The sequence below is a fragment of the Martes martes genome (assembly GCF_963455335.1).
Source record: "Martes martes genome assembly, chromosome: 12".
Classification (NCBI taxonomy): Eukaryota; Metazoa; Chordata; class Mammalia; order Carnivora; family Mustelidae; genus Martes; species Martes martes.
Window position 1 is genome coordinate 60,959,729 of NC_137900.1, and position 24,570 is coordinate 60,984,298.

General features: G+C 45.8%; 1 protein-coding gene across 1 annotated transcript; it reads left to right on the forward strand.

The window, feature by feature from the left end:
• The first annotated feature begins 277 nt into the window (after positions 1–277).
• Positions 278–22,731, forward strand: CLTA (clathrin light chain A). The gene is made up of 5 exons (XM_080820719.1): positions 278–639; positions 6,469–6,506; positions 8,480–8,597; positions 13,424–13,535; positions 20,442–22,731. Exons 1-5 carry the CDS (start codon positions 423–425, stop codon positions 20,611–20,613), a joined length of 657 nt encoding a protein of 218 aa, XP_080676845.1. The 5' UTR covers positions 278–422; the 3' UTR covers positions 20,614–22,731.
• The last annotated feature ends 1,839 nt before the right edge of the window (positions 22,732–24,570 follow it).

Below are 24,570 nucleotides of genomic sequence, written 5' to 3' on the forward strand. Positions count from 1 at the left end.
CCTCCGGCTTTGGCACTTGAGTCTCCTCAGAGGTGGCAGTCCAGGGTCAAGACCGCCCCAAAGGCCAGGCGGGGAAGGCCGCTTTAAGTCAAGCCACTTCCGCCTCCCTAGGGCCTTGCTGCGCTCACCACCCTCGAAGCCGCCGCGGCCCTAGTCACGAGTTTTCCTCGGGGGCCCGCCCCTCCTCCTGCTGATTGGGTAGTTCTTGAACCATAGCTGTCCTCTGATTGGTTGTTATCCCTTCGGCTCTCCAACACCGCCTACACCAACCGGATATAGGGGCAGGGTTTCCGCTTCCGCCTTCTCCCTCCCGCTTATCGTCGGTTCGCGGTAGCCGCCACAGCTACCGCTGCGGGGCGCGGTGTTGGTGGGTCGGTTGGCTTGTCTCTCAACGCCGTGTCTGTGCCGTTGAACTGTCCGCCATGACTGAATTAGATCCGTTCGGCGCTCCTGCCGGCGCTCCCGGCGGCCCTGCACTGGGGAATGGGGTGGCCGGTGCAAGCGAAGAAGACCCTGCCGCGGCCTTCTTGGCGCAGCAAGAGAGTGAGATTGCGGGCATCGAGAACGACGAGGCCTTCGCCATCCTGGACGGCGGTGCCCCCGGGCCCCAACCGCACGGCGAGCCGCCAGGGGGTCCGGGTGAGAGTGAGGCCGCGTTTGGGGCGGGAGGGCTTCTATAGAAACTCAGCCCAGAGTGTGTCTGAGGGCTCTCTGAACTCTTGTTTCTTGCTGAACCTGGACGTTAAGAGTGTAAGGAGGAAACGAGACCCCAGCCCAGTCATAGCAGAAACCTAGGTTCGGAGAGCCTCCTTAGTGGTATGAGTATGTTTGAATTCTCGGACGGGGCAGAGCGAGAAAGCAAAGAAAATAGGGTGTGTGTCAGGCTGAAGAGCTCGAAGAAGCCGGTTCAGTTCAGGAACTTTTCATTGAGCGCTTGCTGTGCTTTGAGCCTAGCCTCTAAAACACAGCCGCATTGGCGCAGTTTGGCCAAACTTAAAAGGCAAGTCTGAGCCCGGCACTAAACCAGTTATTAGGAAAGGGGGGCAGGAAAAAAAAATGAGAATAGTAGTATTGTTTTTGAGAGATATACAAAGCAAAAATGGCAAGGCAGTTCAGCTTTTAAGCACTTCAGGTTACAGAATGTTGAATTATGGGGAGGAAAGGAGGCGTGAATAGCGAACTCAAGGAAGGTGGTCTAACCCTGGAGGAAGAAACTCTAACCAAAGAAGGATAAGAGTTTTACCATTTGTCGAGCGGATTATGCCGGGATTTCTGGAGCTCTACTTCCTCTAGCTACAACTCTGTTAGGCAGTGTTGCCTAAGCAGAATTTAAGATTAGTCTGAATTAGTCTTCCAAAAGGTGGATAGAGAATGTAGTGTGGCCTTTCTCCAGCCAAAATCAAGAAAAGGCAAATAACAACAAAAAATGAGCAGTAGGATGCCAGTTTGACCTTTGAATGCCTTACCTGTGTGTGATGCTTTGAATTACAGTGGGAGGAAAAGATGAGTAGAAGAGACCTATTCAGTAGAATGGGGAAGTAGGAAATTAGCTGGAAGAAATGAGACCTGGGTTTGCATTTACTTAAAAAAAAAAATTCTAATTAAAAGAGAGTAGGGCACTGGTGGGGCAGATAGGAGTGTTTGTACTACTCTAACCTCAAACCTTAAGGAGCCAGGCAGATAACATAAATGAGAGAAACCTGCTGTACTCTGTGAAAGCATTCAGACTCAGAAATCTCAAATTACTATGCCAGCCAGGCAGAGAACCGTTTTTGTAAGTAGGGGTAGGGAGAATGCTCGTTTGCAGCCTCTGAGTTTTTATGCTGCACCATGTTACCTCCTTAGCAGATTAGTCCCAAATAAGAATTTACACAAGAACATATGATTCACCTGAAAATGTGAATTATAGCAAGCAGGTTGTACTGAACCGGGTTGTGGCTGGGAAATGAAGTTGGCTTTAAGTCCGTAGGGTTTTGTTGGGTGGTGTTTATTAACATTTGCCTGAGAATTATAAAATTTACTTCTTAGATCCTTAGTTTCCTTCCTTCACTTAATACAAGAAAATTTGAGTCCTGTGGAGAAATGACTTGCTTAAGGAAAAAGGCAAGTTCTTGGCTCTGCCCGCAGTCTCCCTACCCGTAGACTCTACCATATGCTGTTGCAGTTGTTTCAGCAGGGGTATCACAGGACAAGAGATTGTCATTTCTGAAAGGTGGTGTGGCTGCCTTGGGTAGGACAGAGTTGAGACAGTCAGGACCCATAATTAGAAAACTGTCCTGATTCAAGGACAATGTTACTCTTGCTTCCAGTTGTAATCCCAGCGCCTAACAGGGTGTCTGGCACATAGTAGATACGCACAAAGGAATGAACAAAAACACAAGGTCCAAGAGTACTGTAGAGAAATGACAAATCTTGATGATGGGCTGTTTGGAGAGGTAAAGGGGGGAGGGTAGAGTTGGATACACAGGTCCCTTGTGCATTAAGCTTTCAGCAAAGGGAAGGAAGGGATGATTGCTGACTTAGTTTCTAGGAAGGACTTTCTTAGTGAACTAAGCATTTAGTGATTTAAAGCCAGACCTCTGACAGTGTAGTTGAGGTTGGCAGTAGTGCATGGTCAGCACTTCCTTTGGGGATCAGAGAACTAGTTGGACACTTTATTTCCTTGAAAAGAGGCACTCTTGGTGGTTAACATTCTGTGCTGTCCTAGACTGCTTGAGTGTAAGTTTAACTTTGTGGTCTCGGGCAACTTAGGTAACCACCACTGCCCTGCCTTAGATTTTTTCATCTGTACAAGGTACATATATATAGGTACATTTATAGTACATACAGTACATATATACTTTATAGGTACATTAATACCTATAAAGTGCTTACACACAGTACTTGGTATATTACTGCCACAGTACCTGGCTGTACTCTTACTCTTTGGGAGTAGAAAGAAGGCATTACAAAGCCTATAGGCCTTGGGGTGTGCTGAGGGAAAAGATTTTAGGAGGGAGCCCTATATCTTATGTATTACTATACAGAGATACGTCGACAGGAGTCGCAAACAGATTGAATTGCAGTCTTGGGGAGAACTCCCATGTAGGATGGGAACAGGCAAAAACCAGGGGGCCCGAGCCTTGGATGACTTCTTCAGTTAGGAGATCTGGAGAAGAGAGGTAAGTTTAGAGGTGGGAGGTAACCAGCTGAGTGAAGTGGCTTAGATACTGAGGAAGAGCAGGTAGTCAGGAAAGAGGCAGCGTTAGTGTAGAGCTGTTGAAAAGCCCTCAATTACGAGGGCTGAGGAGGGAGGAGAAAAAGAGGTGATTAAGGAGCTACTGAGAGAGTATGGCAGTGAGGCACCATTTGTTTCTGACATATCTGTCCTTGGAGGAGGAAGAGAGGCACATGAATTAAAGGAAAGCCTTCTGGAGGAGGAGAGTAATTTTCTTGGTAGCAGTGGTGGAGAGAAGTTCAGGGCAATTTCATGCTTGCTAATTAGTATTGTGCACTTACTGTGTGCTGGTTCTCTGTAGCTGCCGATCCACGCGGTAACTGCGGGCTACGGTGGTGGCATCATATTTGAGATAAGAAATGATCATGGAAGTTAAGCAGTGTTCCTAAGGTAGCAAGCTAGTGTATGTCTCCACTGGAATTCAAACCCACCTCTGCTTGACTTACAGTGGATGGGCACCATGGGAAGTCGAAGGTGGGTTTGGGACAAAATGTCTTTCTTCTCAGGAAATTTATTCTTATTCCGGCCTTTGTTTCTCTCTGGAGTTCCCGAGATGCCTTAGAAAGTTTCCTTCTGGAGTATCAGGTTGCTTAGCCTAGTTGTCCTGATCAGTCAAGGCCCTAGATGTCTTTCTGCATGTTTTGTAGCAACAGGCAATTCCTTGACTTGGGCCAGCGATACATCAGTACTGTAACTAATAGAAGCTCAAAGCACTTGCTAATGGGTTTGGATGAGTCTTCAGTCCTAAAGGACAGGAAGCATGTGACTTAGGAGGAGGTATGGGATGAGAATTGCTTCTAGTTTTGTGTATGGAGTAGTGATCAAGGGCTCTCCTTTTGGGAATGGCCCTGGGCTGGAATATATTAACTGGATAGTTGGCTTGTTAAATGTAATATATTAACCAGAATTTAGGCCTAGGCCTGGCCATACTAGCTAGCCATTATAAGCTCTAAGAGTCAAAGTTATCTCACTCTTTTCTGTCTTACACAAAAATGAATTCCAGGTGGATTAGAGAGACACGTTTCTGGTTTTTTTTAGTACCAGAAAAAAACATATAAAGTGACAATGGGGGAATGTTTGTAATATGAGGGGACAAATAATACAAAGTGAATAGAGATCAAAAGATAGAAAAATGGGCAAAACTCAGTTCAGTAAAGAAGAAAATCAAACATCAGCTACATGATTACCTCACAAGAAAAAGAGATCTGCAGGACAAAGTCACCTTAAGTTTTTTCCCTGCTATCAACCTAGCAAAAATTTAAAAACCTAAAACTCAGTCTTTAGTATCACTAAGAGTCTGAAAAATGGGGCAGTCATGTGGTAATGGTGTTGATATAAATGAGACACTAAAGGTGGGGCAAGTGGTCTGTATTTAGACGTCTTTACAATGTATATATTCTGGGGGCGCCTGGGTGGCTCAGTGGGTTAAGCCTCTGCCTTTGGCTCAGGTCCTGATCTCAGCGTCCTGGGATCGAGCCCCGCATCGGGCTCTCTGCTCAGTGGGGAGCCTGCTTCCCTCTCTCTCTGCCTGCCTCTCTGCCTACTCGTGATCTCTCTGTCAAATAAATAAATAAAATCTTTTTTAAAAAAAAGTATGTATTCTGTGACCCAGGGATCTGTATCTTGAAGGTTGGCTGCTGGAGGGTCTTCAGGGTGACCAGAATGGTGTCACCGAAGCTCTGCACCGGGCTGCCCGCTTGTGCTAGCAGTTCTAGATGAAGGGATTTATTACTGAGGAGCAATTGACTGTGCACCCCAAATACTTCTATTAGTTTTTTGAGCGCTGGGTGCAACTCTTTGTTATCTTCCTTATGCTACCCCATCCAGTAAGTTTGAAAAAAAAAAAATTGGACAAATAGTTTGGGAAAAAAATCTTTTTTGGACAAAGTAATGCAAGTCCTAGGTGGTACGTAGTAAATATGGGTGGACCAACAGATCCAGAGTACAGAATGTGTAGGCAGAAGCTTAAGTCTTTATGGTGCCTGTATGGAGACTTGGAAAGAAGGCGGAGCAGCCACCCCTGAGGGATGGTGGGCAGCCCTGTACAGATGGCCTCTTCACAATAGCTTGTGGGTCAGGGCAGGGCTTAGGACTCATGCTTATCAGGCTAATCAGATAACTGAATTACTGAAACACAGAATGGATTTAAAAAAAAAGGGGGGGGGGATGGGGAGGTCCTTACAGATAGACCAGACCTTGCTGTATGTAAAGGCTGGCCTCTCATGCAGGCCCAAGATTGCCAGATCTGTCTGCCTGCCCTTACCTCAAAACCTAGACATCCTGAATGTGTGAAATTTTCTGACTTGATAGTATGTGTTGTAAATATGTTCAGCCTGTGGACCACCATTTTGCATTTTGTCCTATATGGATTGATGGTCTCTAGGTCTTACTAAAAAACCATTTCCACATTTTTCAGATAGACTTTATCATTTAGCTCATGAACAAATTGTACCAGTAAGACTGTATAATACACCACACTTTGAGTTTTTTGTAACTTAAATCCTTGAAAATACTTAATTTGGTATGTCCAGATCTTAACCATCCCAGACTAGTTCCAGGGGTGTAGAGGAATTAGCTCAAGAAGTCTCAACTGTAGGGAACCTGGGTGGCTCAGTGGGTTAAGCCTCTGCCTTCAGCTCAGGTCATGATCTCAGGGTCCTGGGATCGAGTCCCGCGTCGGGCTCTCTGCTCAGCGGGGAGCCTGCTTCCCCCCTCTCTCTCTGCCTGCCTCTCTGCCTACTTGTGATCTCTCTGTGTCAAATAAATAAATAAAATATTTAAAAAAAAAAAAAAAAAAAAGAAGTCTCAACTGTAGACCCTTAGGTCTACAGGCACAGGATGGAGAGTCCTGACCACCGAAAAAGCACCTTGGTTTGAACACGAAGCTGCATGTCCTTGCTCACAGAATGATTCCAGGCCCCACTTTTCTTTTGCCTTCTCCAGAACTTTCATAGAGAAACACTGTTGCTCTGTGAGACTCTTCTGCCAGGCATCCATGTGTTCTTTCTCTAGGGCAAAAGATCAAAAAGCTTTTGAACTGGGGGTTTGGTATAGATTTGTCCACATTTTGGTGAAGTACATCTTGGTTTCATTAAACAGGAAGTTGTTGATTGTTCTGTCCGGTGTGTAGCACTGGGATAGCATTAGTATAACTTCAGTACCTGCAGCGGATAGTACTGTATTACACTCGGTAATGCTCTGGCCCAGTATCTGACGAGTCCTGACTGACAGACTGAAATTTTGTCTTGCAGATGCTGTGGATGGAGTGATGAATGGCGAGTACTACCAGGTACAGAGTACTCTGATTATGTTAAAAGATAGTGATTGAGTCTTCCTTTCCTGTGATTTGAATTTATTAGAATTGGGTATTTTATCTGCTAAAATGGATTTGAAAAGTGACATTGATCATTCCTTTAAAATGTTACTGACCTGGCCCTAGTATTGCTGATTTTATTTTCAAGAAATGAGCCTTCATGGTGATGAGGATAGCAGTGGCTAATTTAAACATTGTGTGCCATGCACTGTGTCCGACACTGCTTATATTTACTCTTTAATACTCTCAACAACCTGGGGGTCCTGTACTGTTGTTCCTGTTTACAGATGAAGAAACTGAGGCACAGAGTAGTCTAAAAGTCACAAAGCTGGTATGCGGTGGGGCTGGGGCCAGCGTTCGAACCTTTTAGATTGTATTTGGGGAGGGGGCTGGAATTTGTGGTGACTGCCATTATTTCCCCCTCTGTATCACTAAGTGTTGAGTTGCCTGCCCAACTCAGACTAGCTTCAACCAAAAAGTCTTACAGTTTATATATATAAATGAAATGTCCTTGAACCAGGACTCTAACTCATTTTCCCTAGGGCTCTGGCTCCGCTTGCTAAGCATGCATTTTTGTGCTCAAGCTTTTTTCGTGGTGGTCAAATGACTACACTTCTAGGCTTCTCATGTGCATGTCATGTTATCTAGAACAAGGTGGGGGTTTCTCCTCTTCTCCCAGCCTCCCAACAAAAGTCTTGCATTTCCTTCTGGATCACCTGGAAATAGTCACTACAGCCTGGGGAAATAGCATGATGCTTTGCTTAGACCTGGGTTTCTGCCCATCCTTCAACCAGTTAACTGGCAGGAAGGATGTTAGTCTAATTGGTTTAAACCAAGGATGGACTAATTTTTTCATAAAGTATTAGATAGTAAACGTTTTAAGTTTTGTCATAAGGTCTATGTCAGACTACTCTTGCTGTAATGTGAAAGCAGCCATAGACCATACATAAACGAATGCACACAGCTGTGTTCAGTAGAATTTCATTGTAATTAAACAGGCAGCTGGTCTGGACTCTGGTTTCCAGTGCCTGGTTTAGAGCTTAGCCCTTAGGGTGAGACAGTATGGGGTTCAGATCCTGGCTCTACCTCTTACAGCTGTGAATTGGACATGTCATTTCTCTGTGCCTCAGATGAGTCCCCCCAAATGTGAAATGGGAATAAAAACTTTGCAAGTTGCTTGGGAGATAAAGCCTTTATGTGGCTAACCCATGGAAAATGTCAGTAACTTACTTACTAATACTTCAGTAATTGTTCTCTCTTTTTATAGTCTGGTTGGGTGAACCTGGAATTTATTCCCTAGTTCAGCAGGTGAAAAATCAGCTAAAGATTAAAATCTGTTTGAGTTGTATCAGTTTATTAGCTGTCAGCCCTTACGCACTACAAAGAATCTGTCCCCGTCCCCACCCCCCATGCATACACTCACAACTCCTATTTGCCTGCCTTTTTATTCTTTCCCTCAGTGTGGCTAGTGACTGTACATTTTCTTTTGGACTCCCTTATACCCAGAATTCACATATTAGATGGTATCAGGTGCTCTTGATAGCATTTAGAAGTTTTAGCTCCTGAGCCTCGCTGAGCAGTGTATTTACCTTTATTACTTTGAAGATCCCACATAAGCTGCATGTCAAGTTAGGAAGCTAAAACTAGTAACACTGTTCTCTCGTAAGTCCATGACCCACCTCCCCTGCTTTCCTCTCTCCCACTTCTGTCCCAGGTATTACAAGGCAGGGTGACAACCACTCTGCCTTCCTTGCAGAGTGGAAGGTTGTGTGCAGTCATGTTGAGAGCTCCCTGTGAGCGCATAAGGTGGTGGTGGTTTTTTTTTTTTAAGGTAATCCTCTAACATTTGCTAACAGTCGTCAGCACGTGACCGGGGTGTCCTGCAGTGGATGAGCATTTCAGTAAGGTGTGTTTGGTACTGATAGAACACAATTGTGTTTTGTGTTAAGGAGAGTAATGGTCCAACAGACAGTTACGCAGCTATTTCACAAGTGGATCGATTGCAATCAGAGCCTGAAAGTATCCGTAAATGGAGAGAAGAGCAAACAGAACGCTTGGAAGCCCTCGGTAAGGAATCTTTTTCTGTCTTGGGGTGTCTGTTTTCAGTGGAATAGTTGACCTTGACTCTTAGCCCTTTTTAACTGGAATTAGCCATAATGTCCTTGTCTGGTATTTGAGAAGGTATCTTCCTCAGCCTGAGGGTTACAAGGTCATCCACAGGGAGATGCTTAATCACAGGCCATTTTGTGAGGATTGGGGCAGCTCAGAGAGCCACCACCAAGTGCATCCTCTCGGGAAGAGCGGAGCAGAGTCCTGAGCTTGGAGTAAGGAAGGAGTAGATTCAAGGCCCAGCCTTATTAACTCTTCCTAGCTATGGACACTTGGTGGTTCAAACCTCGCAGAGTCTGTTTCTTAGTCTGTGGGGTAAGATCACTGTGAGCAACTCCAGGGTTCATCTGAGATGGTGTTTATGAGAGAGTGATGCGAGCTTGAAGGTCCCCGCGTGAGAGACTTCAGAGTCCGTTTATCATTTTTAGGCTGAATGTAAAGTAATGCTTTAAGAAGAAAATGTGCAGTATGTTAGGAAACATGTACAACTTGATTTTCCTACTCTGCTATCCCTGTAAGCTAAGTTTGTATGTTTTTGTGAGTGAGGAAAGTGAGAATCCTAGGGTAAGTTTTTGAATCACACAGCTAAGAAGCGGTAGCATCAGAACCCCACTTATGTCTGCCCTGCCTCGTAGTCCATACCCCTGCATCCTTCAGCCGCCTCGCATGTAGTGTACGCTGTTCCACCAACATCAGTGCCAGCCGGTCTGCCCTTCGTTGAAGATCTGTGTACATGGAGTGTCGCTTTTGGTCAAGGTCATGGGACTTGGCATCTGTGCATAAGTGGGTTGCAGAGGTGTGGCATAGTGTGGAGATAAAGCCATGGGGCATTCTTTTCTCATCTTTTTATTAAAATTTCAAACATGGGCATCTGGCAGGCTCAGTTGGTAGAGTGTGCAGCTCTTGATCTTGGGGTCATGAGTTCGAGCCTCACGTGGGTATAGAGATTACTTAGTAAAACTTGAAATAAAATTTCAGACACCAAATAGTTGAAAGAAGAGTAAAATGAACTTGTGCGTACTCTGTTAGATTCAGTGATTAACATTTTTGCCATACTGAGTTCTCTGTATGTAAATGAAGCATGTATGTATGTTTGTTTTATACACACGCATTTCTCATCCACTTACAGATACATCATCTATTTCCTGCCTGAATATTTTGTTGTATATCTGGAAATAACAACGTTCTTCTTTGTACCCACAATGTCAGCATTATTAGTCCTTTTTGGGAACCACTGAATTAGTACAAACTGACTCCTTAGTTGTTATATGGGGTTAACTGACACCTAGAAGTACGACCCAGTTAGTGCCAAATCTGTTCTCTCTCCAGCCCAACTTAAGTGGCTTTCAGAACAAAGGGCACACTTTGAACCTTTGTGGCACTGTCCAGTAGAATTTCTTTGATGGAAATATTACAGATGTGCTGTCCTGTACGGTAGCCACTAGCCGCATGTGGCTGTTAAGAGCTTGAAATGTGACTAGTATGACTGAGAAACTGAATTTTTAATTTAATAAATAGCCACATGTGGCTAGTAGCTACTGTATTCGATAGTGCTTTAAAAAGATGAACATTGTCTTCATGATGCTGGTAGCTTCGGTCTTTGCTTTTTCTTTGTGTGTCTCTTCTGAGTGTACAGGAAGGCAGGACTTCGCTGGTACTAATATTTGTCATGTTACAGAACCCAGCCTTTCTCTTTTCCCAAAGTTTAGCAAAGTTGTCTTCCCCATGAAGACAGTATACTTAGGTCACTTTAGTATCTGGAAAAATCCTCCCCCCTTTCCCAATGATCAGATTGGGCACTTTGGGAATATTCCATGAAGTGTTGTTTCCTTAACTCAAGATGCTTTTCTGCAAACATTTGGCTTTGCAATTGAATTAAATTGGTCTGTGAACTAGGTGTTTCTTCAGTTTCATCTTTTTTCTTTGCAAGAAAGCACAAGATGCTAAAAATAGAGAACCAGTGTGCGTGGTTTTCAGCTTAGCTGGTGACTGCGTTCTCACAAAGTTTTATTTTCCGTGAACAGTAACAAGGACTGCTCGAGAAGACGGCCGTCTGTGCTCCCTGCTCTCTAAGGGAACTCTTCAGCCTTCCCTCCCTCTTCTTCTGCCCAGATGCAAAGATCATGTTGTCACTTGGATCTTTGTTCTGCTGAGCTAAGCATTTAAGAATTCTTACTTTTTTTTTAAGATTTTATTTATTTGAAAAAGCGCACAAGCAGGGGGCAGAGGGAGAGGGAGAAGCAGGCTCCTCGCTGAGCAGGGAGCCCAATGTGGGACTTGATCCCAGGACTCTGGGATCATGACCTGAGCTGAAGGCCAATGCTTAACCATTTGAGCCACCCAGGCGTCCCAGAATTCTAAATTCTTTGTCAGCTTTTTAAAAAAATCTGTAAAAGCAAGACAATTTAAAGGGATGGTTTTTATGCAGTAACTACAATCTGTGCAGATGGTTACAGTTTTTATTTAGATTAATTTTTCAGAGTAAATTTCTGTGTTATTTTGTTCCTAGTATATTAAAACTTTAAAAAAATCATCTTCAGACTACAAAGAAAGGAAATACCCAATCAAAAAGTAGTGTTTCAGAAGTGATTTCACCACTATTGAAAAAGAGATATATATATTTTTTAAAGATTTTATTTATTTGCCAGAGAGAGAGAGTACACACAGGCAGGCTCCCCGCCGAGCAAGGAGCCCGATGCAGGACTTGATCCCAGGACCCCGGGATCATGACCCGAGCCGAAGGCAGCAGCTTAACCAATTGAGCCACCCAGGCGTCCCTGAAAAAGAGATTTTTAAGCTTCCTATTTTTTGGTTTCTTGTCCACATACACTGGCAGCACAAAGCAGCTCCTGCTGCATTCTAGCACCCTCCATTCTACTTCTCCTTAGTGCCACAGACACATATCAGAAGTCTGTTGTATAGACTTGATTCATCAGTGAAAATCTGAGTATAAAAGAATTCTGTGTGGAGTGCCTGGGTGGCTTAGGTCATGATCTCAGGGTTGTGAGATTGAGCCCCGTGTCAGGCTCCATCCTGGGCGTGTAGCCTTAAGACTCTTTTCTCTCCTCCTTTGTGGGCATCCTCCCAATCTCAAAAAAAGAATTGATCAGTTACCTTCTGATAAATAACAGGGTACAAGTTCTTTATAATCTGAAACTTTGAGGAAGTTTCTAGCTGCTAACAAGCTATTTCCAGTAGCTACAGACCAAGCCTTCTGCAGGTTGTTACTGTAAGACGTTCTTGGAAAGGCCCTGAAAATGCCCCAAAGTGCTTAATTTCTTCCCTTCAAGGGGTTAGTCACCGTCGCCACCACTGCTTTCTCCTCTTCCATGATGCTAGCTAGTTACAGGTCGGGCTCTGGTTCTGCACTATCCAGACTCTTGTTTGGATCACTGGTGATCACCTTCTACTCTCTTCTTGTGATTGATTGTTTCTAGTTTTGTTTTCCTTTCCATCCCTCTCTTTGGAGGCAGCTTAATGAAGTAAGAACGGGTAAGCTTCAGAGTCAGACCTGGGTTTGAATCTTAGCTCAGCCACTTTAGGAAAGGTACCTGAAATTCTCTGAGCTATAGTTTTCCTCAGTGCTGAACATGGATCTAGAGTTGACCTCGGGATTGTTGTAAAGATTAAATGAGAGGTCTGTCAGGCACCTGCCAGAGAGGATACTTAAGAATGTGTTCCAAGTGAAGTCTCAGGGTAACTTCAGATGTCCACTGCAGCCCTAGCCATGACCTGCATTTCTGTCTCTTGCTATCTACTGACTTGGTCTTTTTAGCTAGTTGTCATATTTGAGAATCCAGCCTGGAAAACTTCCTAAGTTTGTGTTTTCGCTCTCATTCTAGAACCTTCTGATTAACTATTAATGAGTCCCACCACTCCACCTCAACCCCCTGCAGTCCTCTCCGTTAGAGCTTCTTTGGTTCTGTCCTAGCTCTGCCACAGACTCACTCTGCATCTGAGCAGGAATAGATGTTTTGAGGTCCCCTTCAACTCAACATCTGTATTCTGTTCCCTGGTTCCTGAACCCTCTCTTCCTCTGGTTATTTCAGCAGTAGGTTTCTGCTTTGTAGAAGTGCTTCTACCATGTTCAGTTAAGAGAATGCTACCTTGTGTTTTACAAAACCATCGACTGGCAGAGTTGGGGTGTTAAATAGAGTTTGTAAGAAGATTTTGTTGAAAGATTATCTCATATCAGAAGTCCACCCTGAACTAATATTGGCAGCATAAGTATTAAAGAATCCTCCTGGGGTACCTGGGTAGCTCAGTCGGTGGGGCACCTGACTCTTGATTTCAGCTCATGATCTCAGGGTCCTGGGATTGAGCCCCAAGTCAGGTTCCACACTCAGTACAGAATCTGCTTGAGATTTTCTTTCTCCTTCTGCCCTCCCCACTCCTTCTGGGCTCTCATGCATGTGCACTCTCTCTCAGATCTTTAAAAAAGAATCCTCTGCTTTTTCCCTACTTGGTGCTGCCAAAGGCTTTTTTCCTAGGTATCTTCCCCTACCCCCAGAAGAAACCCCAAAACAAGTGAATCAACTAAGATGTCAGTGGACTGAGAGAAAACATGAAACAACTTGGATAGAATCACTGGGATAAGAGACTAGATGTACAAATAGGGAAAATAGAATTTTGTCTTCCCTCCTATTGTCCCTCCAAAATACACACACACACACACACGCGGACGCGGACACAAACCTGCACACCCCATAAGTTTAATAAGACCAAAGAAATTGATGGTGCAAACTTCAGTTTGTGTTTTGCCTCATTTGTGTTTCTTTTCAAAGATGCCAATTCTCGGAAGCAAGAAGCAGAGTGGAAAGAAAAAGCAATAAAGGAGCTAGAAGAGTGGTACGCGAGGCAGGACGAGCAGCTACAGAAAACAAAAGCAAACAACAGGTCAGTCCCCGTGCTGCTAGCAGTGTTTGTTTTCCAAGACGGAATCACATTCATTTCTGACAGCCAGCATAGTTCTCACATGCTGCCTCTTGTAGTGTGAAATGTCTCTGCGGTTTTGGAAAAAGTACTGTAAACATAAAGGTTGCAAGTCTCTTGGGTCATAGGAGCATAATTCAGCATGTCCTTTAGCCACCCCAGCTGTGGTGACTTTAGCTCTTCAGCCGAGAGTTTGGTCATTACAAGCATTGCTTGTAATAGTACGAAACAGCAAAAGGGAAAGTTATTTCATGGATCCATTCCACATTTGGAAATGTAACCATGAAATGAAGGGTCGCTTTCGTGACTATAGCAGGATTTCAGTACTTTCCAGATGATCATAGACTTGGTCATGTTGCATCCCCTAAATACAGCCCTGCCTTCTGAAAGCTGCTTTACAGAGGGGTCCAGTAGCAGGGATACGTGTGTGTCATTAGGTAGCCGAGAATGTTCCAACATGGTGACTACAGAAATAAGGGTTCTCGGGGTACTTGTGTGTCTAAGAAAAACTCGATTTTTTAAAAATGCTCTTCAGAGTGGGCTCGCTCAGTGAAGGTTAAGAGCAGTTGTAGGGAGAAAGCACGTTCATTCTCTTAGCCCCTCTCACAGCACCTGCGGTCTTGATTACTCTGTGCTTGAAGTCCACTTGGAAGCAGTTCAGAGAAAGGCGGAGGTAGCACTCCTGGCCTTGATGCAGGCCGGGGGCTGGCCTGTTCTGGGGGATTCAGAGCCCAGCTGTCCCTCCATGGTCACTCCCCTACCTCACAGGAAAGAGCGGCGAGACCGAGTCCGGGTTGTTGGTAGTTCTCAGTATAAAGAACCTTAGGTTCCTGCCCTCAGAGGCAGAAGGTGGTTTACATGCTCTTGCCTCGGGCAGCTCTTAGCTGGAAATGTGCCGGAAAAGAGGGAGTGGACTGCTTTGCCAGCCAGCCTGTGCTGTTTATCGTAGGGCAGTGATGGCAGAACAGCTGGACCATTGTGTACGGTAGCCTTCAGCTACCTGTCTCTTGTCGGCCATCCCTGCATCTGGCAGGCTGGAGCCCGTGTCCAGTGGGGGATGGATTCTCTAGGCGTGCCTCTCAGGTTCCAGGTGAGGCGCTGTGTTAAGTACGGTGGGGCTGCTCTCTGCTCTCAGTGTCGAGTTGCTCGGGGCCGGGGCACTCGCTACCGGGGCTTCTCCTGAGCTTGTGATCAGTTTCAAGTGCTGACAGGTCCAGGCTGCTTTATTCTCTGCTCATTCAAGATGATCGACCCGAGGTACAAGTTCAGATCTCTAAAGGGAGACGAGTGGGTGCTTTGTGCAAGCTCTGTGTGAGGCCCCATTTATCCTAGCAAGTTGCCCATGAGTCATTCTGTCCTGAAGTACTTGGTAGAATCAGGCTGACCCTCCTCGTTCAGGATCCCTGATGTGTAGACAAGCTGATATATAGATTCTAAACTTAAATGACTGTGTTGGGAATAGGCTTCTGATGGCAGTTTTGCTAAACTGTGTCCCTTTCTGTAAAGAAAGGGGTGTCTGAACAGCATCTGTTGTCCTTGGACCAAATAAATGTACCTGTTCTTAGGAGCTCAGTCCCCCAGGTTTAGTCCCTCCAGGCATGGATTTAGGGCATTGGTACCTCTCTTAGAATTGTAGAAGGGTGGGTCGGATGGTCTCATAGATGAACCTCCCAGGTTCCAGAGAGGGGAAGAGACTTACACTTGCCATTCACGGAGAATGTAGGACTGTTCCCAACCAGATCCCTTGCTTTGCAGAAACCTTGAAGCATAGGGTGGACTCTGTCAAATTAGGGGCACACTGGCCTTTGTCACCAGGGTTCCAGGATAGAAGAAATGGTTTTGACACTTAATTCCACTTATCCTTCATGGGCTGGGGCAGGAGCCACTTGGAGCCACTTAGAGCCACCGTGGGGGACTTCTTGCAATGGTTTCCCCCCTTCCCTGGAGATTTTGACATTGTTGCCACTCCCCCTCCATTTTTCTTTTTTTAAAATATTTTATTTATTTATTTGAGAGAGAGTAAATGAGAGCATGAGAGGGGAGAAGGTCAGAGGGAGAAGCAGACTCCCCATGGAGCTGGGAGCTCAACGCAGGAATCATTCCTGGGACTCCAGCATCACGACCTGAGCCAAAAGCAGTCGCTTAACCAACTGAGCCACCCAGGCGCCCTCCCCCTCCATTTCTGACTCTCTAAACAGTGTCCCATGGGACTAAATGAGTAAGTCCGTTTACATATGTGATAGAACTGTCTGTAGCTAAATAGTGAATCTCAGGAGAAAATAGAGTGCTCATTTCAGGCATGTGTCTTCCTCTGGGTGACTTTTGCCGCTGGATTTTTAAGGGGCCTACAACGCTAAGGCAGAGCAGTTTGAGAGAAGAGATGTGGTGGGGAGCAAGGGCCTGTTTCTAGGAGTGTATCATCAGGCCTCCTGCCTTCTAGATGCCCTAACCTAAAACCTCAGGAGCACATCTGTGCCAGGCACAGTGCTGGGCAGTGGGCGGATGACAGCTGATCTTGCCTTCATGGCATCTGTAGTCTGGTATCCCTCTGCAGTTTCTTTCTTTCTTTTTTTTCTTTTTAAGATTTTATTTATTTATTTGACAGAGCTCACAAGTAGGCAGAGAGAGAGGGGGAAGCAGGCTCCCTGCCGAGCAGAGTCCGATACGGAGCTCAATCCCAGGACCCTGAGATCATGACCTGAGCTGAAAGCAGAGGCTTAACCCACTGAGCCACCCAGGTGCCCCCCCCCATCCCCACCGCAGTTTCTATCTCCTCCTTTTTGTCCCAACTTGGGGCCCGGATATCATTGTACAAGAACCATGAATTATTAGTGACAGCCTGTGGGAAAAAAACTTTCCATCGGAGCCAGTCAGAAGAGTGTTGACCTGAGAGCAGCCCCAGACCGTCTTCCCTTACAAATGGTGATAGAAACATTCCCTTTCACAGGGAGCTCTGGTGTATCTTTTTCAAGACTTATAAAAAGTTTGGGGAACCTGGTTTTCCATGATAGCAGACATTTTGTCCACATCCCCTGGGGACTGTTTCTGTGGGTCACTGCTTGAGCACCCTGCGGTCCAGCCCCCGTTTCCCACAGGCTTCCCTGAGGATTGCTGCTTTCAGACCCTCTGACAGGTGAAGACCATACAGGTAGAGGGGCTGCCTGGGGGGATCAGGGTTTTCCGTTTGCTCCATTTGTCTGTAGCCTGGGTGGTGCTATGCTGTCCCTGACGAGTTCTGTAGTCTGGGGTTAGCTGCAAAGGCGGGGAAGCCTGCCATTCAAGCTTTTGTCGTCTTAGTGATGCTGTGACCGTAGTCATTCAACCTTTATTTTCTTCAGTAGGAACAAGCACAAGTTGAAATTGATTATGTTTAGCCCCTTGTGTAAACTGACAGAATTATGGGTTTACAAGCCTGCCTGCCTTTCCTTCCTGCCCACTCATTCTGCCCACAAACAACTCTGTTTTCCTGCTGATTCAGGCTGTTCTTTTTTGCTTTCTTTAAATTTCCACAAATCACCACCTATGTGTAAACCAAAATGGGAAAAAAGGAAGGCTATGTGTGAGTTTAAAAATAAACAAAATTACTAGAATTTCCCTTCAAATTAATAAGGGCGCCTAGGTTAATAAGCAGGCATGATCGTCCTTAAAAATGTCCCTTCTACTCCTATACCCCAAACCAACCAAAGACAGGGTAGGACTCCTGGGTGGGGCAGGTTCCCTGCCCACCCACAGTGGATGGCGTGGGCTGGCCAGGCCTGGGGATTCGCCCTGGGGCAATAAGGTTTAAGTCAGCTTGTCTCCTGGGGTGGAAAGTTTTCTACCCAGGATGCCCCCCTTTCCTTTTTGTTCCAGAGTCCTGCCACTTTGACCCATTTCTGGTGTTGTAAGAGGGTTAAGTGAAGTTCTGATCCCCGGGCTATACCTTGTGACAGCAGTCCAGTCTGGCATGGACTGAGCAGATCAGCATCTTCAGGAACAGACAGAAAGCCAGAGCCAGGACCCCTGGCTGCAGTTCTTTCCACCAGACCACTTGAGTACAGCAACTTTTACTTTAAGGTGGGGATTTTGCAATGACCACCTCTGTTCCCAGAATACAGATAATGGATCTCATTCAGTCAGAACAGGGCAGCAGGAGTCAGATAATCGAAGATAAAAGTTGGCTACCACGTGTAGCCGGTCTGGCAGCACTGACACCCAGTAAGACTGAGCCTCCTGAGTGCACAGCCGCGGGGCAGCCACATTCTGTCCCGTGCGAAGAGCCAGGCAGGCTTGCTTGGGAGTTCTGGGGCCACCTCGGTTGAGCAGGTTGCTGCCAATCCAGGCCTCCTGTTACTTTACCTGTAAAGTGTCAGAACACTGGGCCCGAGGTTGTCGGGGTCGAGGACCAGCTTGAATGGACGCAGTAGTTCTGCGAGGGCTTACTGGAAGTGGGTGCCGAGACCTGCTCGCTGTGGCTGGGAGAAGGCGGGAAGGACTCGGCAGGGCTCATCTGTGAGAATCCCCAGGGGGAAGGCCAGTGGGAACCTTGCCTGCCAGGGTCTCCGGCACTTGAAGCCTCGCTGGGTGAGCACAGAGCCTTGGGAGCCACGTCCCGGAGCACAGTCGTGCCTCTGTTACGGATTTGAGATGTTTCTGCTTCTCAATGTTCTCTCTTTTTTCCTGCCTGCTTGCCTGCCTTTTGGACCTCTTGCTGTCTAGGGTGGCAGATGAAGCTTTCTACAAACAACCCTTCGCTGACGTGATTGGTTATGTGTATGTTGCAAAACTAATTCTTTTTCCTGTTTTGATTCTACTTTTTGTTTAGAGTTAATGCTCCTGTAATGTCACAAGTTGTTCTACTTTCTAAATGATTTCAAATTGGCACTCTGGGGACTGCCTAAGAGTTAGAAGATTGGGGGTGTGATTCATCGATTGTCTTGCAGAAGCGTGACTCCCTTTAACTGAGCCTTTTTTCCACTTTTGGGGTTTTGGAGGGAAGGAAGCGGATTCCCTTTTAAAATGTGGGTCATTTGCGACCTTGTCAGGGAAGGCTTTGGGACTGGGGTGGCCCTTTAAGCTATTGCGGCCACCACTGCAGCCTCCCTGCTTGGGAGCCAGTGGGGGCAGTATTTTCTCCATTTGGTTCTTTTGAAGACCATGTGGGTTGGTCGCTTCTCCCTTGGGAGCAGAGGAGGTTGTCTCACTTTGGGGGGGCGGTGTCCTGTAACTATTTCTCTACGTTGGAAATTGTTCAGTGGCCAGCTTCTGATGCCTATTCCCCCACTTGGGCACAAAGAAGCCCCAGCTTTTTCAGATTGAGATAGCCTAAGCCTAGGCCACTGTGGCTCCCCCCACCCCCAAGAAAACTGATATATTTAAGGACTCTTACTTTCAAAGCAGTATTGCCGAAGACAACTTGGAAACAGTTCTTGCTGTTTCCTGAAAAAGTAGTACTCAATTTTGATACAAGGGAGATGGGGGTAGAGGGAAGAACAACTGGCGGGAAGGGTGGACGATAGGTTCATGTCTGTAGAGCTTCTTAGGGCCTGTGACCTCGACATGTTCATCCCTTTAGAATACAGAGCGGAGTTTCCCGGGTCCCCAGATGCATTTGCAGTGAGGTTTGTGAAATGCTGGACTTACAGGTGGTGTTGGATTGATTTTTGCACATTCTCTCTGGAGTGGAAATGGAGACTGGAAAGGTCGAGTCTGGGTTTGCTGGGCAGCAGGGTGGCCCAGCAAAGCCAGCTGCACGTTCCCAAGTGTAGACGGAGTGGCAAGGGCATGTCTAGCTTACTGACCATCTGCATTGAGCTCATTCTCATTTTCTATATCTGACCTAAAGTTTCTCTCGTTTCTTTTCTTCTCTTCACCTTTAAGCACAAACATAAACCATCCTTGCTACAGCCTAGAACAGTTAAGTAAACCTTTCTCACTGCCCCTCACTGTGTGTGCCATGAAGTCGCAGTGTTGTAGTGGCTCCGGGCTTCAGCAGTGTTTGCCACGGCCATCCCTGTGAGAGTGCCACCCCTCCGTCCCCACAGACCAGTCATCTCCATTGCTTTCGCTTTGCCCGTGATGCTTGTTGGAGTAGATGAATATAGTGTGTCTTCCCTCCTCTTTCCACTGTCCTTTCAGGCTGTAGCTCCCACGAGGTAGTTCCCAACTGGGGGTGGGCTGACCTTGACGTGAAAGAATATTGGAGCAGCATCCTATCCCCAAGCAGCTAACCTTGATGGGCTCTTCAGCCATTAGGCACCGCCCCCTTCCAGAGCGTGCCCTGAGCGGCCCAAGGCACCTGGCTGGAGGGAAAATGGCCAACTTGCAGCTCACCTGGAGAATGTCCTAACAAATCCCCTTCCAGAATGGCTTCAGTCTCTAGCGCCTGCTCGCATGGGAGCTGTGTCTTGAATTCCTTTTGATCTGCCCTGTTTCTCTCTGGCCTTAGGAATAAATCCAGAGGCTATCGTGCAATGACCGGTGGGCTTTTGAGAAGTCTCTCAATTCACTTGAAACTCAGAGCCCAACATCAACTACGGTGCACATTCTTGACCGGCCTGCTGCTTTGCTCCTGCTGGTGAAGGCAGTGCGTAGCTGGCTAAGGACTTGCTTTTTAATGCTCTGTATCGGCAGAGACAGAGAGAGAGTGAGCCCTAAACCAAACACCTGTATTCCAACATTTTACACAGTGGTCCGGGCACCCTGTGCCTAAGAGAACTGGCCGCGTGTCTGCTCCCGAGTCTGACCTGAGCCAGGGGCTATTCTCTTTGGAAAACCGGAATGCCAGGAAGTCAGGCACGAAGAGACGGTCACTTCTGTCACCAGGTAGCCGCCAGGTAGCTCATGGGGGTGGTTCTGCATTAAACCAACATACTTTGTTGTTGCTTCCAGGGCAGCAGAAGAAGCCTTTGTAAACGACATAGACGAGTCATCCCCAGGCACTGAGTGGGAGCGGGTGGCCCGGCTGTGTGACTTTAACCCCAAGTCCAGCAAGCAGGCCAAAGACGTCTCCCGCATGCGCTCTGTCCTCATCTCCCTCAAGCAGGCCCCCTTGGTGCACTGAAGAGCCCCCCCTGTGGAAACACTACATCTGCAATATCTTAATCCTACTCAGTGAAGCTCTTCACAGTAATTGGATTAATTATGTTGAGTTCTTTTGGACCAAACCTTTTTGTCTTTAGAGTTGATCATTGTTTGTGATTGCATGTTTCCTTCAACTCTGTTCTCCCTGGCAGTCAGAGAGGAGGGGGAGGGGGCGGGAAGCCTCCCAAAGGTAGCCTCAACCTCTACTTTTGTGCATTCTGAGAATAAATTTGTTTCAAACAATAAACCTGGGGCTGCATTATTGATTTCAAGACCTGCTGCAGGTTGGAGAGAGATTGGGAAGGATGAAGAATTTCCTGTTACCATTTCTAGGACCCAGGCGGCACAGCCACCGAATGTCCACCCCTTCCTTGAACTGAGAGAGCTCCAAGTTATTAACCATCTATAGTAGGAGTCTGTGGAAGTCTGTTTGAAAAAGGGAGTTCCACGGCTAAAAGTAACCTCTCATTGCCCAGCTGAGAGCCGGGAATCCCTCACCAACCAAGACATTTCTCAAGTGACAGCTTGTCACTGTCCCCTACTTTAAGGTCTTAGATAGTCCTTTCCAACAGGGCTCTCTCTGAATATTGATTATTCCTTCAGATTCAGCCAGTAAACCCGAATCAGGGTGGCATTACTTTGTGGCTAGTCCCATTACTCTGGACTCCCACAGTACACAGTGGGGTCGATGCCAGCCCTAGCTGCTCTGTTTCACTTGTCAGATCCTTCAAGTAGGCCTTACTGGCCAATACACTAAGCACATGTTATTTCAATAAATTTAAAAGTACATTTCTAGCCTTAGATCTTCCATGCTCAGTGGCCACATGTGGTTAGGTAGCATCACAACTGCGCAGCACAGAGAACATTCCCATTGTCACAGAAAGTTCTGGACTATTCTGATCTACACAACAGGTACCACCAAGAGTGCACCATTCAGGCTTCAACACTTGTCTTCATCCTATCACATTTTAGGTGCTGGTTCGAGCAATTTATAAAGCCAAGTTAAATCTGCTCAGTTACCTGAATTTCCAAATCGGAGACTGATGTAAACTCCTGTAATAACCACTCAGGAGAAGAGTGGGTATGGGCAAGAAGGAAAACCCGTCATTTCTCCCATGGTAATTATGGCTGCAGGGGGGAGGAACTTTTTATTACTTTTCTGCCCATGTCGCATCCCCACCCCAAGCTGCTTAGTTGGGCATTCTTTGATCTGGGTCACATTTCTGGCCTCTTTGCTCACTCCTTCCCTTTAGCCACTTATGGTTGCAATCTTAAGTAATCACTCATTTATCATTTTTGGGCCTTGCTAATGCCCTTCAAAATGTCAGGCCAGTTTAAGAATCGGCTCAAAGGTCACCTCCACCAGCACCTTCCCTTACTCCCCTCTGTGAGCTCCCATGGCTCTCTACCTGGGGCATCTTACCTTTGGGTATTCTCTTGATGGGGTTACCTGGACTGGTCTTGCCTCCCACACCAGATGGGCTTCTTGAGGGTAGATGTGGCAGTTGTAAAAGATGAGTCAAGTCTGATACTCCCCAGATCAAGACTGGTTAAGATGACAGAAAGTACTGCTGTGAAACTTCTAAAAGCTAGATCATAAAAGGCAACACAGCTTAACAGCTGGTTTGTTGAAACATGCAAGCTACACAGGCTGGTAGCCCTTGTGTCACCATATCAAAATACTACCCTGAAGCCACAATCTGTGATGAAACCCAAACCAGCCCACACAGATCCTGAAACTACAAGCAGAGAGAAATGCCTGGCCAGTCCCTAGTGTTCTAACCTCTTGCTACTCTGGCTCTAGCCACTGTAACTGCAAATGCATCAGATACCGTGAGTCTGGATTGCCAAGTAGAGCCTTTCCTAAATTCCTAGTCTGCAGAAACCATGAGAGAAATGATTACCATTTGAACCTCTACGTTTTGGGGTGGTTTGTTCCATTACCCACGTGGGGCTCCATAAAAAGAAGGGAGTTGGTCCAGGAACTCAGGGTTCAACATTTAGTTTTAAACTTTTCTTGGGACCACTTTGCTTTTTATGTCCAACTTTTGAATGTTATTTAACACAGTGTGAGAAGTTCTAGCCAGAGCAATTAGGAGAAGGGAAAGGAAAGGAGGAAAGAAAGAAAGAAAAGACTAAGTCCTGAAAGGAAGTAAAGCTGTCAGTCTTGGCAGATAATATGACATTATATATAGAAAACCTTAAAGACCAAAAAATGTTGGAACTAATAGATTGCATAAAGTTACAGGACATAAATTCAGTATACAGCAGTCTTTTGCATTTCTGTACACTCGAACTACCAGAAAGAGAAATTAAGAAAACTATCCTACTTGCAGTGGCATCAGAAAGAACAAAATACCCAGGAATAAATTTAAACAAAGACATGAAAGACCTGTACAATGAAAACTCTGAGATTAACAAAGGAAATTGAAGACAAATAAATGGAAAGATACTACATGTTTACAGATTAGAAAATTATTATTAAAATATTCACACTACCCCAAACAACTTAGAGAATCAGTTCAGTCTCTCAAAATTCCAATGGCATAATTTAAAACAGTCCTAAGGGGTGCCTGGGTGTAGCAGACCAACTCTTGGTTTCGTCTCAGGTCAGGATCTTACGGTTGGGAGATTGAGCCCCTCATCAGGCTCCGTGCTCAGCGTGGAGTCTGCTTAAGACTCTCCCCCTCTCTGTGTCCCTCTCCCCACAACCAAATAAATATCAAAATAAGAAAATAAAACAATCCTAAAATGTATGGAACCCCAAAAGACTCCAAATAGCCAACACAACCTTGAGAAAGAACAAAGCTGGAGGCATCACGCTCCCTGATTTCAAACTACATTACAAAGCTATAGTAATCAAAACAGTATGCTCTAGATCAATAGAACAGAACAGAGTTTAGAAATAAAACCATGGGTGTATGGTTAATTTATGACAAAGGTAGCAAGAATATAATTGAGAAAGGACCATCTCTTCAGTAAATGGTGATGGGAAAATTAGATAACTATCGTAAACCACGCAAACCACTCAAAATGGATTAAAGACTTGAAACCAATAGGCTGTAAGCTCCTTGATGTCAATCTTGGGTGATTTTTGAATCTCACCCCAGAAGCAAAAATGAACAAATGGGACTACATCAAACTAAAAAGGTTCTGTACAGCAAAGGAAACCAACAAAAAAATAAAAAGGCAACCTGGTGAATGGGAGAAAGTATTTGCAAATTGTATCTGCTAAGGGGTTAATATCCAAAATATATTTTAAAACTCCTGTAGGGGTGCCTGGGTGGCTAAATTAAGCGTCTGCCTTCAGCTCAGGTCACGATCCCAGGACCCTGGGATCAAGCCTTGAGTCAGGCTCCCTGCTCAGCCGTGGAGCCTGCTTTTCTGTCTCCCTCTGCCTGCCGCTTATGCTCTCCCTGTCAGATAAGTAAATAAAATCTTTAAAAAAGATAAAATAAAAACTCCTATAACTCAGGACGCCTGGGTGGCTTAGTTGGTTAAGCATCTGCCTTCGGCTCAGGTCATGATCCCAGGGTTCAGCAGGGAGTCTGCTTCTCTCTCTCTGCCAGCCCCTCTGCTTGTGCTCTCTTGTTCTCCCTCAAATAAAGTCTTTAAAAAAAAAATAAACTCCTATGACTCAATAGCCAAAATAAACTAAAAACCCAACTAAAAATTAGGGGATCTGAACAGACACGTTTCTAAAGATACACAGATGTCTAACAGATAGATGAACAGTTGCTCAGTATCCCTCATCAGGGAAATGCAAATCAAAACCACAATGAGATTAACACCTTGTACCTGTTACAATGGCTATTAGCAAAAAGACAGCAAGTGTTGGTGAGAATGTGGAGGAAAGAGAACACTTATGCTGTGTTGGTGGGAAAGCACATTGGTGTAGCCACTGTGGAAAATGGTGTGGAGGTTCCTCAGAGGTTTA